This window comes from Chiloscyllium plagiosum, unplaced genomic scaffold (genome assembly GCF_037043375.1).
Source record: "Chiloscyllium plagiosum isolate Xiang-an unplaced genomic scaffold, Cpla_swu_hap1 HiC_scaffold_39, whole genome shotgun sequence".
Lineage (NCBI taxonomy): Eukaryota > Metazoa > Chordata > Chondrichthyes > Orectolobiformes > Hemiscylliidae > Chiloscyllium > Chiloscyllium plagiosum.
Window position 1 is genome coordinate 42,382,653 of NW_028270177.1, and position 15,398 is coordinate 42,398,050.

The 15,398-nt window shown below is 41.7% G+C and overlaps 1 protein-coding gene across 2 annotated transcripts in view; it reads left to right on the forward strand.

Annotated features, from left to right (window-relative positions):
• The window catches only part of LOC122541109 (mitochondrial adenyl nucleotide antiporter SLC25A23-like), a 116,606-nt gene that overhangs the window by 70,771 nt on the left and 30,437 nt on the right, over positions 1–15,398 (forward strand). For both annotated transcript variants that reach the window (XM_043677674.2, XM_087981172.1), the window contains 2 exons: positions 4,275–4,424; positions 9,197–9,304. In XM_043677674.2, coding sequence (XP_043533609.1) covers positions 4,275–4,424; positions 9,197–9,304 — 258 coding nt within the window. The remainder of the gene's footprint in view (positions 1–4,274; positions 4,425–9,196; positions 9,305–15,398) is intronic.

Below are 15,398 nucleotides of genomic sequence, written 5' to 3' on the forward strand. Positions count from 1 at the left end.
AAAGAACTGTGGATGCTCGAATTCTGAAAAATGAACAAAGGTTGCTGGAGAAACTCAAAAGTCTGGCAGTATCTGTGGAGAGAAAGCAGAGTTAACATTTTGAGTCCAGTGACTCTTCTTCAAAATGGAGATTTTATTTGGTCAGACTGGGTTGTTTTCCTTAGAGCAGAGGAGATTGAAAGGGGACATGATTGAGATGTATAAAATTATGACAGACATAGATAGGGCAGACAGGAATAAACTTTTCCCCTTGTTGAAGCGATAATTGACCAAGGGGCATAGATTTAAGGTAAGGGAAAGAAGGTATGGAGGAGATGTGAGGAATGGACTTTTTCACCCAGAAGGTAGTGGGAATATGGAACTCACTGCCTGGAAGGGTGATAGAAGCAGAAACCCTCATCATATTTAAGCATTTAGATGTGCACTTGCAGGAACTATAACAAACACTAAATTGGACAAACAGGCAGAAACTAGCCACCAGGATACATGTACATCAACTAGCCACAAAAAGACATGACCCACTCTCACTAGCATCCTTACATACGGATGACGAAGGACACCACTCAACTGGAACAATACATCCATCCTAGAACAAGCCAAACAGAGACACGCACGAGAATTCCTGGAAGCATGACATTCCAACAGGAACTCTATCAACAAACACATTGACTTGGATCCCATTTGCCACCCCTGAGGAAAAGAACAGGGAATGACATCAACATAGGAAATGATATCACCACATGAAATGGCATCACAACCCAAGGAAACTCAAACATAGATAGAAAGCAGGCTACACCACCAGTCTTTCATCCAGAGGCCCACTGAAGATGTTACCTAGTGTGGTGATGAAATGTCTGAAAACGAACCTTCCAGCTCAGTGAGCAAACCTACATCCAGATGTACACTTATGATGACAAGGTATTATAAGCAATTGAGCCAAATGCTGGAAAACGGGATTAGTGTAGTTAGATGGGTGATTTCGATCGGTATAAACACAATGAGCTGAAGAGCGTTTTTCTGTGGTGTAGATGCATATATCCAAGGCTGCTATGGGAGACACAGGAGGAGATTGTTGAGGCCTTGGCAGAAATAATTAATAGTTCACTGGCCACAGGTTAAAGTGCAAAATGACTGGAGGTTAGCTAATGCAGTTCCTTTGTTCAAGAAGGTCAGCAGCATGGGGAAATTCTGATAAAAAATCTGAAGGACTGGATAATTCATACTTTGAAAGGCAGGGATTGATCAGCGATAGTGAGCATGGATTTGTTAGATGGAGATCTTGTCTGATTAATCTAATTGAATTTTTTGGAAAGGTGACTTAATATAGTGATGAGGGTGGTGCATTCGATATGGTTTACAGAGACTTCAGTAAAGCCTTTGACAACATCCTGCATGGAAGGCTGGTCTAAAAGATAAGATTCCACGGAATCCAAGTCAAGTTGGCAAACTGGATACAAAATTAATTTATAAATAGGAGCCCACAAGTGATGGTGGAAGGTTGTCTTTATAACTGGGAGCCTGTGATCAGCGGTGTAGCATAAGAATCAGTGCTCAGACACTTGCTGTTTGTTAGGTATGTTAACAACTTGAATGTGAACGTAGAAAGTATATTTAGTAAGTTTGCAGATAACATGAAAATTGATACTGAGAAGGATGGTGTTAAGCTAGATTCTGATATTGATCAGCTGGCAAATTGGGCTGAACAGATGGAATTTAATCCTGATAAGTATAAGGTGATACATTTTGGGATGTCTAAAAAGGGAAGGACATTTGCAATGAATGGCAGTTCCCTAAGTAGTACTGAGGAAGAATGGGACCTTAGTGGTTAAGTCCATAGATGCCTAAATATATCAGTACAGGTAGACAGAGTAATGAAGAAGGTATACAGGATGCTTGCATTCATGAGTCAGGCAGCAAGCAAGGAAGACTTCTTACTACTTTATAAAATATTGGTTAGGCCACAGATGGAATACTGCATGCAATATGTTGCCACAGTACTGGAAGGACATGATTGCACTGGAGAGGTTGCAGAGGAGATTCACCAGGATATTGTCTGGGATGGAAAGTCTTGATTATGAGGAGAGACTGGATAGGCTGAATATGTTTTCCTTGGAGCATTGGTAATTTAGATCGTGAGAATCTTTTCCCTAGGGCAAATATGTCTAAGACCAGAGAGCATAACCTGGTGAGGAGCAAATGACTTTGAGGAGTTCTGAGAAAAAAATTTCACCTAGAGGGTGGTAGAAATATGGAACATGCTGCCTGAGCGTGTGGTAATGTCTGGATGAATACTTAGAATGCCAGGCATAGTAGACGATGGACCAGGTCCCCGTGAAAGGTGTTCATTGGTTGACATAAACATGGTGGGCTGAAAGTCTTGTTCCTATGTTGCATGACTCTATGGCTTTCTGAGATCTCAATGATTCTATGATCAAGTAAAAGTGTTCAATGATATTGAGGGAAGTAAGGATGGAAATTGCACTGGCCATGATTTTTTAATGCTCCTGAGGGATAGAAGTAGTGCCAGCAACGTGGAGAATTGTAAATTTCACAGTCTTTTTCAACAAAGGATGTGAGAATAAGTTCAGCAACCACAGGCCACTCAGTTCCAGAAATAATGCTGTGCACTTCAGTTTACGTACATTTTCAAAAAACTGGCAGCTTTCTGTTTCTCTTATTTCTTGAATAGTGGTGATAGATTTGCAGCTTTCCAACCCGAAGGGGCATTTCTGGAGTCTTTGAAATTTTGGAAGATTACAGTGGCACAGTGGTTAGCACTGCTGCCTCACAGCGCCAGAGACCCGGGTTCAATTCCCGCCTCAGGCGACTGACTGTGTGGAGTTTGCACGTTCTCCCCGTGTCTGCATGGGTTTCCTCCGGGTGCTCCGGTTTCCTCCCACAGTCCAAAGATGTGCAGGTCAGGTGAATCGGCCATGCTAAATTGCCCGTAGTGTTAGGTAAGGGGTAAATGTAGGGGTATGGGTGGGTTGCGCTTCGGCGGGGCGGTGTGGACTTGTTGGGCCGAAGGGCCTGTTTCCACACTGTAAGTAATTTAATCTAATCTAAAAAAAACCCATTCTTTCTGTACTCACTTCCTTCAGACATTTGGATGCAGACCATCAGATCCAGAGGATTTAGCATCCTTTAGTCTACTCATGGTAAACTCACAGAGATCTGCTATTGTCTCCAGTCATAAGTACTTTACACCTTATCGCCATCAAAACAATCTAAACCTTCCTTTGCTCTTGAACAATCAAACCATACTGTCAGGCAGAGTACAGAACAGATCACATGACCCCATTTATTTAAGCTGCTGTCCCAAAATCCTTGTTATCCTTGCAATAATAACAATCTTAGCTCTTGGAATAAAAAGTTGTTTTCATTAGGAATGCAATGTACGGAAGGCTGATGAATGCAACCTCAAATTGTAGCTTTAAATGCAAGTCAATGAGAAAAGAGCAGGGAATTGATCTTTGAAAATGCCAATGCAGACCTGATGGGCTAATTGGCTTCTTTCTGTGCTTAGCTATTCTTTGATTCTAAGTGTTAGTCACATCAACCACTAACTCAGTTGGCTGGATGGCTGGTTTTCATTGACATAAACATTGTGGGTTCAATTCCTGTACTGGCTGAGGTTACAATGCAAGACTCACATTTGCAAATTTACATTCTCATTTCCTGAGGCATGGTGGCCTTCAGGTTAAACCACCATCAGTTGTCTCTCTCTGACAGCAGGATTTTATTTTACTTACAACTGTGCCACCAGCTCCAACTGTGTTGGGGGTGATGGGGTGAAATAACTCAGCAAGTCACCCTTTATTTATACACAAACGGTCTTTGACTTTAGTATTGCCTCATTTCAGGGTCAGGTACCAGAGTCTCTCTCACACTCACCCTTTTTATCTGTCAGCCAGGACTCCCTGATTGACCAGATTAACAGCCCTAATCAGGGAACTCATATTCTCTGAAGTCCAGCTGGCTGACCTTGTCTCAGTCACTAAAGGGGGAAGTACAACAATTGTGTAAATCAACAAAATATAGCACACTGCATTACAATACATTTTATAACGTGCTATTACACTGCAACATTTCAAAACGCTGTACAACACTGCTTGATATCACACCATTACAACAGTGCCTCACAACATGATATTTCAACCCCAGGTTACAGCATAACATTGCCCTATTGCCTTATAAAATTGTAAGATTAGATTAGATAAAATTAGATTAAAGGGGAGTTTGGTTGTTAACAATCCTGATACCCTTTTCTCTAGGTGTACGCTGCAAAACAGCATCTGAACCTGGTCAGCAGCTGGAAGGCAATGGTGGAAGAAGGTGGCTACCTCTCACTCTGGAGAGGAAATGGAATGAATGTAACAAAGATAGCACCAGAGACTGGCATCAAGTTTCTGGCTTATGATCAGGTAATTGCTACTTTTTAGGGAATTCTCTTCTCAGAAATCTTTAAACATTTATTTTGTAAATTTTATTTCATGAATATAAGTACTGACCTCATTTGGCTCATGACTGTAATACTGTTACAACACAGCGATGAACCCTTCTGTTAATTAAACCAAATGCTCAGAAAAGCTCACCTCACCTTGTAATCTGTTAAAATATGAGTGACTGAGAAGCCCCAAATTCCACTATTTAAAGAAAATAATATTAATGTATTCTTTACCTCTAAGCGTGAACATTAAACAACATCTATTCACAACTCCAAACACCCCTCTTTCTCTTAACTGCTTATTAACTACCTCCAATAATATACTGTTTCAATAAACACTTATTAAAATTACACTAACTTAATTTCAAAACCATACAGTGGCTGTCATTGTCAGTATATTTCTTCTTCGGCTGAAGATTTCCCTGGGTCGTCTTCTTTCTTTCACTGCAAATATGTTTGATATGAAAAGGTTCCTTTGATAGAGAGTGTTCCTAATTTCTTGGATCTGTCTTGATGGCAGTTACTCTGTCTGACTAATGGAGACATGGGATTGAGGGTGATTTGGCGATTTGGATCAGAAATTGGCTAACTGAAAGAAGACAAAGGGAGTTGGTTGATGGGAAATGTTCATCCTGGGTTCAGTTACTAGCGGTGTACTGCAAGGATCTGTTTTAGGGCCACTGCTGTTTGTCATATTCAGAATTGACCTGGATGAGGGCATATAAGGATGGCTTAGTAAATTTGTGGATGACACTAAGGTTGGTGGAGTTGAAGGATGTTGCAGGTTACAGAGGGACATGGATAAGCTGCAGAGCCGGGCTGAGAGGTGGCAAACAGAGTTTAATGCAGAAAAGTGTGAGCTGATTCACTTTGGAAGGAGTCACAGAAATAAAGAATACTCGGTTCATGGTAAGATTCTTGGTAGAGTAGTTGAACAGAGAGATCTCGGTGTCCATGTACATAAATCCCTTCAAGTTGCCACCCAGGTTGATAGCATGATGAGATTCTCAATTGGCATACACTGTGTTAGCTTTTATTGGATTGAGTTTAGAAGCAATTAGGTCATGTTGCAGCTGTACAAAACTCTGGTGCAGCCACACTTGGAGTATTGTGTACAGTTCTGGTCACCGTATTCTAGGAAGGATGTGGAAGCTTTGGAAAGGGGTCAGGGGAGATTTACCAGGATGTTGCCTGGTATGGAGGGAAGGTCTTAAGAGGAAAGGCTGAGAGAAAAGAAGGTTGAGAGGTCACTTAATAGAGACATATGACAGGTGCTTGTAAGCTCTCAGTGCAGAACAGCAATGATTCTCTCTTAAAGGTACAGAACATGCCTTCAACTTCATAGCAATACTGACTATTTAAAACAATGGATTAAGTCTCAGAAAACTTCGTAGATTGCTGCAAAATATAAGAACCCTTCCAGCTCTCCGTCTGGAACCTAACTGATCAACTTACTGAGTGGAAATGCTGTGCAAATACACAATGTCTCAAGTGTTGCTTTTTTTGTTAATGTGCAGAGAGAATAAAAACAGAAACACAGTAACATGCATTTAGACACACAGAAGAACAAACAAAAAGTTACAGGTACATACAGAGATACACAGACAGCAAGGCACATACACAGGCACACAGAGACCAACACACAGTCATACTCAAAAGGTGGAATCTTATAGAGGCACGAATTATGTGAGCTCTGGTGTGATGTATGGTAGAACTGAACAAGAAGTCTGTTGAGAACCATCCTCGCAACAGTTGCAACTTGTACCATCTTTTTTGCTTTTCACAAGCAGCATGATGAGATTCTCAATTGGCAGCGTGTGTTGCTAATTAAAGGGGATAATTGTTTGTTTTACACCTTGGGCCCAACTCATCTCATTAATATTCATCTTCCTGTCTTGCAAAACTTGTTAAACAAGCTGAACGTTGAGAGAATTCGACTGGAAACCAGAGTGAATTCAGCATGTTTGTTCTGGCACTGGGCACCAAAATCTCAGGGCATGCTCCATGAGCACTAGCCACATGCACCCCATATTCACGGGCATTAGTATCTGATATGTGCTAGCTTCTAAGAACACTCATGACACATCTCCAATCCAGTTACATGACACTTCTGCACGTCGGGCTGCAGTGCTAACTTTCATTGTAATGCTACAGGAAGGATACTGTGTGCTCAGGGATACACACCCAGTTCATGGACTGGACCGGGCTGCATCTCCAGGCTCTTCACTTACTCTTGTGGCACTCACTCACTCACACAGAGCATTCTTGTGCTTTGCCCCCTCAGCCAGAGATTTGAGGCTTTTATAGTTTCTGCCTGCCTTGCCACAATAGAAGGAAGCCTGTCATGGTTATCAGCAGGCCTCAGTCAAATCAATCTTTTGTTTGGAGAGTCCCTGGACTCACAGCACCGGGAACCCGGGTTTGACTCCCACCTTGGGCGACTGTCTGTGTGGAGTTTGCATATTCTCCCAGCATCTACGTGGGTTTCCTCCGGGTGTTCCGGTTTCCTCCCACTATCCAAAGATGTGCAGGTTAGGTGAATTGGCTGTGCTAAATTGTCCATAGTGTTAGGTGCATTAGTCAAGAGTAAGTGTAGGGAAATGGGTCTGGGTGGGTTACTCTTTGGAGGGTCAATGCGGACTTGTTGAGCCAAATGCCTGTTTCCACACTATAAGGAATCTAACTTAATCTAATCAAGTCTTCAGTACCAGTGTAGGGCTATAGAAATGCTCTGTCAGCCATTCAGGGCATTAGAGTCAGGATGCTGTCCATGTAGAAGTTGGGAGGTGAATGCTGGGCACTTTGAATTTTTCTGCCCTAGATTGAGCCATTTTCTTCCTGGAATGAGAGAGAGGTGAGAGGTGAAAGTGGGAGGCACATTTCTATTGCTGGTACATATGAAGAGGTGACTAAGTGACTGGGCAGTGCAAAGGGTTAGCTATGTTAGCTGTGTTAGCTATGGTGGGTTTTGGGATTGGTGACAGCAAATGAAGGAACATGTTTTGGGCAGTAGTGAGAGTGGCAAAGCATGCGCCTTGGTGGGAGGTGGGGATAATAGCAGAGATAGAGTGAGTGTGAGATATGAATCAAGAAAAGCACAGCAGGTCAGGCAGTATTCAAGGAGCAGGAAAATTGACATTTTGGGCAAAAGCCCTTCATCAGGGCTGGAGAGAAGATGGTAACACACATGCTGGCAGAAAGGAGAAGATCAGTGATTTTTTTTTTTAACATTGCTGTGAATTCTCCCAATAGCTGAGAATTTATGACCTGGATGGCAAATTCAGACAAGGTTGGCAGGGTCTGGTGTCTGCTGGTCCTGGGGTAAGAGAAAGTCCTGCCTCTGCACTAGCCAATCCAGCAGGACTTCCAGGTCCCTGCCACAAAATGGGGCACAAATTTCCCCCTTTTGCCACTTCCTGGACAAATAGTAGGAACTGTTTGTGCCGTTCAGCTCCAGATAGATGGTGATTGTTCGGGTACATAACAGACTTTAAAGACGATCAGGGATGCTGGTATTTCCATAGACATTCTTAGACTGGCAAGATGTTCTGGGAACAAAGTGTGGTAAGATAGGATGGAAATTGAGTTTGAGATATGCCATACACAGACACAGACATCCATACGCATATTCAAATAGACATGGAAGCACTAAATAAAAACCAAAATAACTGTGGATGCTTTAAATCAGAAACTAAAACAGAAGTTTCTGGAAAAGCTCAGCAGGTCTGGTAGCATTTGTGCAGAGAAATCAGAACTAATGTTTCAGATCCAGTGACCTGCCTCAGACATGGAAACACATGTGCAGGCATACAGAGACCTATGCACAGACACGTAAAAAAGCGAATGCATGCATACAAGGGAGCACACACATAGAGATGTGCATGGAACCAGAAAGAGATGAACAAAGATGCAGAGGGACACCCACAGTACAGAGCAGACATATAAAGAATTAAACACAGAGACAGCAAGCATGATGGACAGCAGAGACATGGAAATATCGCAGATCCACATATATGCGGAGAATGACACAGAAATGAACATGATGCACAGAGGCACGGAAGTGATGAAGAATTTGTGGAATCAGAGATAAGTGTTCCCTATTACTGTGTTTCCTATGACTGGGTTGTCATTGTCTTCTCCATTAATATCACTGTGTTCCTCATGCTTTAGCATCCAGATTCCATATTTCTTGCTGCAGTTCTATAAATACACACAAATTAAAAATTAGATGTCATAGAGTTTTAGCAGCTTGCAAAACTGCTTCTTCCCTCATATTCCAGTTTTTCATTCTTCACAAATTTTGGAATTGCTCCTGGAGAATGTGGGGTCAATAAGCTTTGATCCATTAAGAGGCATGATTCCAAAGCCAACAATCACACTTGTCATAGTGTATAGGAGTGTGCAGATAGGTTGATTAGCCATGGGAAATGCAGGGTTACAGGGGTAGGACAGGGGAGTGGGATGCACTTCGGAGGGTTGGTATGGACTCGATGGGCCAAACGGCCTGCTTCTACACTGTAGGGATTCTATGATTCTACTTTATTGTACTCTGGGATATGTGATTGCCTGCTTTCATTGGAAGCCTTCTTTAATGACTTACTCAAATGTTAATGATTATAGATGTCCATTCATATTTGATTATCATCAGGCAAGCTTACGAAATTAACAGAAAAGCATTAGATGTTATTAAATTAATTACATAAGAATGATTATAATGAAGATATTCTCCTGTTCTGCATTTTTGAACAGTATAAGAAGTTTTTTGATGAAAGCCACTCCAAGCTAGATATCCATCAACGCTTTTTAGCAGGATCGCTCGCTGGGGTTACTGCTCAGACTATCGTCTATCCAATGGAGGTAGGGACTCTCCTAACTTGCTGTTTTCAATCTGACACTAAAATTAAAACTAGGTATTGTGGAAGGAAAAGTTTTACTTGGTGGCTGCTCGGAAATATACTGGATAAAAAAATTCAGTTTGTAATTACTCATTTTATTTTTTTTTTACATTTGTACAAACACCTTGTAGTTTGACCGAATCAGATTGTTTCTGTTCATAGGTGTATTAAGGGAGGATGCTTGGCTGGTGTTTCCCACAGGTAAATATACACCACACAGTGTAAAATGTTGCCAGTGACAGCAGGAAAATTCCTTGTATGATCCAGGCTAACTCTCACAGTGTAATTCTGGTAATATTAATGGCTAAGGAAGAAATGGCTGGTACCTGCTCCTGGTCATTATCTTCAGAGTCCAGTCATTCTGCAAGATTAGTTTATATCTATATGTGAAAAGCTTTGCAAGTCAACATATAACAACTGAAGCAGGAGTCTATGTTTTAGAATCCTAGATTAGAATCACAGAATCTTACAGCAGCGACTGAGGCAATTCAGCCTGGTGTGCCTCTTCCCATGTCTTTTATCAGGTCTGTCAAATTTATGGAGTCAGAAAGTGAATATGACATTCAGTTTGCAAGTGAGAAATGTGAATCTGTAAGTAACTTCTTAAACTCATTCATAATATATTCCATCGAAGAGGAAAGATTGAAGAACAATGCTATCAAAATAAATCTAAAAGCACACAATGCTTTGAAAATTAATGGTAGGCAGAGTAATGCTTTTAATGAGGTCAGCCAGATGGATGACATAGAATATAAATTCCCTGACTGAGGCTGTTAGTTTGGTCCAGTCAGGGAGCTCTGGCTGACATATAAACAAGTGTGTCAGAAGTTCTGTTCACTCTTGAGAGCTGGGTCTGAGGAAGCTGGATCAGTATCAAGGATTTTCCATGTGTAAGTAATGGGTGACTTGGTGATGGGATATTGGCCTCTGTGAACTTGTTTCAGTGCAACAAGAGAAAAGCACACTCTTGAAAAAATTTCCTCACAATCGTCGTGTTTGAATTGGGGTAAGCATCATGCCATTATTTGGGAAGCATGACTCTTCAATCCTGCCATTTAAGACTGGGCCTAGTAGGTGGAAAGAATGCATAGGCAAATGACATTGGGGCAGACAAGAAGCAACAAGTAATCCTCCTGACAGCTTATGGAGCTCTTTTGGATATTAGGAGCCTAACTTTTCTTGAAGTATCAGAAACTAAATCCTTTCAAGTGCAGTTGAATTTAGGAAAGCAATGTTAAGACCCCAAACTTCCACTAATTCTAAAATACTATAGGTTTTAATCATCAATTCAAGAACCAGGGGACTCTGTATGGGGACTTTTGACTAGGCTAAGGTGACTGACAGAGGCATGTATGTGGTTTAGTACTTAATGAGATGCTGAGGAACTGTTTGGTATGTGGGATTAAAGGTGTAACCATGCAAAAGTGCCTACTAGCTGAAGCCCATCTAGACTTCTAACAGGCACCGCAACTGGCTTTATCTTTTGAATATGTGGCAAGTGGAGCATATGAGTTACATGGTATTCTAATGGAAGTAGACAGCCTCGCCACTCTAACTAAGGTGGGGAACAACAAAAGATTGAAGGCAATGGTATAGACTCACCCAGGACATATCTGAAAAGAGGGATTCTTGGTCAGCCCACAGCAAAACCCCAAAACAAAGCCAAGCCTCAGCCAAAAGGATAAAATTGTCTTCAGGATGTGGGACAGCAAGCTGTTATATTTGTTGTTGGTATACAGACCCAAGACAGTAAAGGAATCCCACGAGACCTGAATTGAATAATAGAATTCATAGTCCAATATCCAGGAGCACACCCCAGGAAGTCCTCCTACATTTGGTTTAGAACAGTTGCATAAATGGTCACCAGGTTCCAATGGAAGTCAATACTGGCGCAGACATTTCAGTGATCGCAAAACTAATCTTTCACAAAATTCACTGTGGATTTCAACCCCTAAGCTTGTGCAAGACTCAGCTAGACTGAGAATCTTTTGCCAGGGAACCTTTACAGATTAAAGATACAACTTTACAGAGGGATCTTGTGGTCCATGTCATAGATCCCTCAAAGTTGCCACCCAAATTGATAGGCTTGTTTGTATGGTTTGTTGGCTTTCATTAGCAAGGAGAAAGTGAGGACTGCAGATGCTGGAGATCAGAGCTGAAAATGTGTTGCTGGAAAAGCGCAGCAGGTCAGGCAGCATCCAAGGAACAGGAGAATCAATGTTTCGGGGATAAGCCCTTCTTGGATGTTCCTTGGATGCTGCCTGACCTGCTGCGCTTTTCCAGCAACACATTTTCATTAGCAAGGGGATTGTGTTTAAGAGCAATGCGGTTATGCTGCAGCTCTATAAAGCCCTAGTTAGACCACTCTTGAAATATTGAGTTCAGTTCTGGTCACCTCATTATAGGAAGGATACATAAGCTTTAGAAAAGGTGTAGAGGAGATTTACCAGGATGCTGCCTGGACTGGAGGGCATGTCTTATAAAGAAAGGTTGAGGGAGCTAGGGCTTTTCTCATTGGAATGAAGAAAGATGAGAGGTGACTTGATAGAGGCATACAAGATGATGAGAGGCATAGTTAGACTGGGTAGCCAGAGACTTTTTCCCAGGGCAGAAATGGCTATCACAGGGGGGCATAATTTTAAGGTGATTGGAGCAAGGTTTAGGGGAGATGTCAGAGGTAGGTTCTTTACTCAGAGTGGCGGGTGCGTGGAATGCCCTGCCAGCAGTGGTAGTAGAGTCAGAGACATGAGGGACATTTAAACGAGTTTTGAAGAGGCACATGGATGATAGTAAAATGGAAGATATGTAGGTAGTTTGATCTTAGAGTAGGATAAATGCTCGGCACATCATTGAGGGCTAAAGCACCTGCACTGTGTTGTACTGTTCTATGTTCTAACTTGAGTTGCAGTTTCTCATAAGAAGCAGCTGGTTAAGTTGTCACTGATGGTAGTAAAAGACTCAGGCCCAAGCTTGATGGGGCAGAATTGGTTGAGAAAGATTCATCCAGATTGATGCAACATCTTTTGATTAGAACATAGAACATTACAGTGCAGTACAAGTCATTCGGCCCTTGATGTTGCGCCGACCTATGAAACCAATCTGAAGCTCATCTAATCTTTACTCTATTCCGTTATCATCCATATGTTTATCCAATGACCATTTAAATGCCCTTAAAGTTGGGGAGACTACTACTGTTGCAGGCACCGCGTTCCACACCCCTACTACTCTCTGAGTAAAGAACCTACCTCTGACATCTGTCCTACATCTACCACCCCTCAATTTAAAGCTTTGTCCCCTAATGCTAGCCGTCACCATCCAAGGAAAAAGGCTCTCACTATCCACTCGATCTAATCCTCTGATCATTTTGTATGTTAGAAAATGGTTGCCTGAGTGAAGTCCTAATTAAATGCCAGGAAATTTTCAGGTAGATCTCAGGACTATCAAAAGAGCTAAGGCAATCTTTTATGTTGACAAGAAAGCAATTCCACGATTCTGCAAGGCCCACCCAGTACCTTTTGCCTTGTGGGCAAAAGTAGAGGCAGAAATCAGAAGACCGGAAAGCAAAAGAATCATCAAACCAGTCCAGTTTGTGAAATGGGCAACAGGAAATGGAACACCACAGTTGACTAGTGGTTCGGTTGCCTTTCTAACAATTTTAAACAGTGGGAAACCATTTTTTGCAGCTGGGTAAATACCCAATCTCTCGCATAGATGATTTATCCACACAGCTGGCAGGGGTGCTATCCTTTACAACGCTGGATATAAACCATGAGTACTTGCAATTGCAGTTCAACAAGGATTCCCAGACGTAAGCTACAATTAACACCCATAAGGGTTTGTATTTATATACGAAACTGCCATTTGGGGTATCACGAGCCTCTGCACTTTTTCAGTGGCCAATGGAGAACATTTTACTGGTACACTCCCAGATTGCTATTTATCTAGACTATGCGCTAATAACAGGGAAGACAAGTAAGGAACACTTAGAGATCTTGGACATGATTCATAGACATTTCTCCCAGGCAGGTGTGCACTTAGAAGGAAAAAATGCATGTTCCAGGCACCCCAAATGACCTACTTGGGTTATAGATTCGGCGACCCAGTGAAAAATAAGTTGAGGTTGATCAAAGGTGTCTTGGCTCCCACATTTGCACCGGAGCTTAGGTCTTTCCTAGGAAGACCTAAGAACAGGAAATGACATCACCAACCCAAAGAAACCCAAACATATAAATAGAAAGCAGGAATCATCAGAAGTACTTCGCCTGGAAGCCTATTGAAGATGTTATCTAGTAGGGTGACAAAGTGTCTGGAAATGAACCTTCCAGCTCAGCGAGCAAACCTACATCCAGAACCTCAACCTGAGCTACAAATCTTCTCAAAACTTGTTCTTTCCTAAGGCTGGTGAACTACAATAGAAAGTTCATACATAACCTGGTCTCTATCTAGGCACCTTTACATCAACTCTTAAAAATATCAGCCTTGGAAATGTTCCCAGAGCGAAGCCATAGTCCTCAGGCAAATGAGGAAACAGCTATTATCCTCGAAGGTACACTATGATCCTTATGATAACTATGGCACAGTAAGATCTGGTTTTGACATCTGATCTCTCCCTCAATGGCATTGGGTTATTATAAGCTCATTGGTGGCCCAGTGAAGTGGAATGTCAAACAGTGTATGTATTCAGGACTTTGGCTAATGTAGAGTGTAAATTTTGCCCAGATAGAGAAGGAAAGTTTGGCAGTCATTTTTTTAGATTAGATTAGACTCCCTACAGTGTGGAAACAGGCCCTTCGGCCCAACAAGTCCACACTGATCCTCCGAAGAGTAACCCACCCAGAACCATTCCCCTTTGACTAATGCACCTAACACTATGGGCAATTTAGCATGGCCAATTCACCTGACCTGCACATCTTTGGACTGTGGGAGGAAACCGGAGCACCCGGAGGAAACCCACGCAGACACTGGGAGAATGTGCAAACTCCACACAGACAGTTGCCCGAGTCTGGAATCGAACCCGGGTCACTGGTGCTGTAAGGCAGCAGTGCTAACCGCTGAGCCACTGTGCCACTCCAATTTCATTAGCTTTTCATTAGCTTAAGAGGTCAATAACTCAGCAGGAAGTTCCACCAATACCTTTACGATATATATATTTGTAATAATAAAGTACAACAAATCCCTGCTAGGTCTAGTTAAAAAGGGAAAGACAATGCTGCCCATAATCTCAGACCGAATTCAAAGGTGGTCTCTAATACTAAGTGCATATAATTGCAAGTTGGAACACCATCCAGGACCCAAGTAGCAAATATGGATGCATTGAGTCACCTCCCACTGGCAGAAACACGAGTCATGGTACCACCGCAGGAAGAATTTGTAACAGTCCCTTTTTTTAAAAAGCTCTTTCCTCTCACCTTAATAACATGCCCTCAGTCTTGAAAACCCCCAACCTAGGGAAAAGACACCTACCATTAAATGTATCTATACCCCTCATGAGTTTATAAGCCTCTATAAGAACACTCATCAACCTCCTATGCTCCAGTGAAAAAGTCCCAGACTATCTAGTCTTTTTTTATAACTCAAACCTTTCATCATGGTGATAAATCTCTTCTGAGCCCTATGTATTATATATGCAGTAAGAAAATCACTATGCTGCTGTTCTTGTACTGTTTTCATTAGCTTAAGAGGTCAATAACTCGACTGAACAGATTTAGGACAATCAACAGAAGAACCAGGAGAAATACAAGGAACAGCTTTTATGCAACTTCGGTGGTGGGTTCAGATTCCTTCAAAAAGTGATTTACTAAAAACTTGCCAGAGAAAAAAAACATTCTAGAGTATGTAGAAAAAGTGGAGAGTGAGCTAACTGGAATGTACTTTGAATGACCTTGTACAGATGTGATGAGTTTAACAGCCTCTTTTGAATGCTATGCAGATCAATTATTCTTTAATTTTAGCTTTAATCTATTTTCTTTGGTACTAATTTGAATGTCACTAGAAACTGTTTATTAAAATACTTCATTTTTACAATGTAACAATATCTTGCTTTAACATTCCCTCTA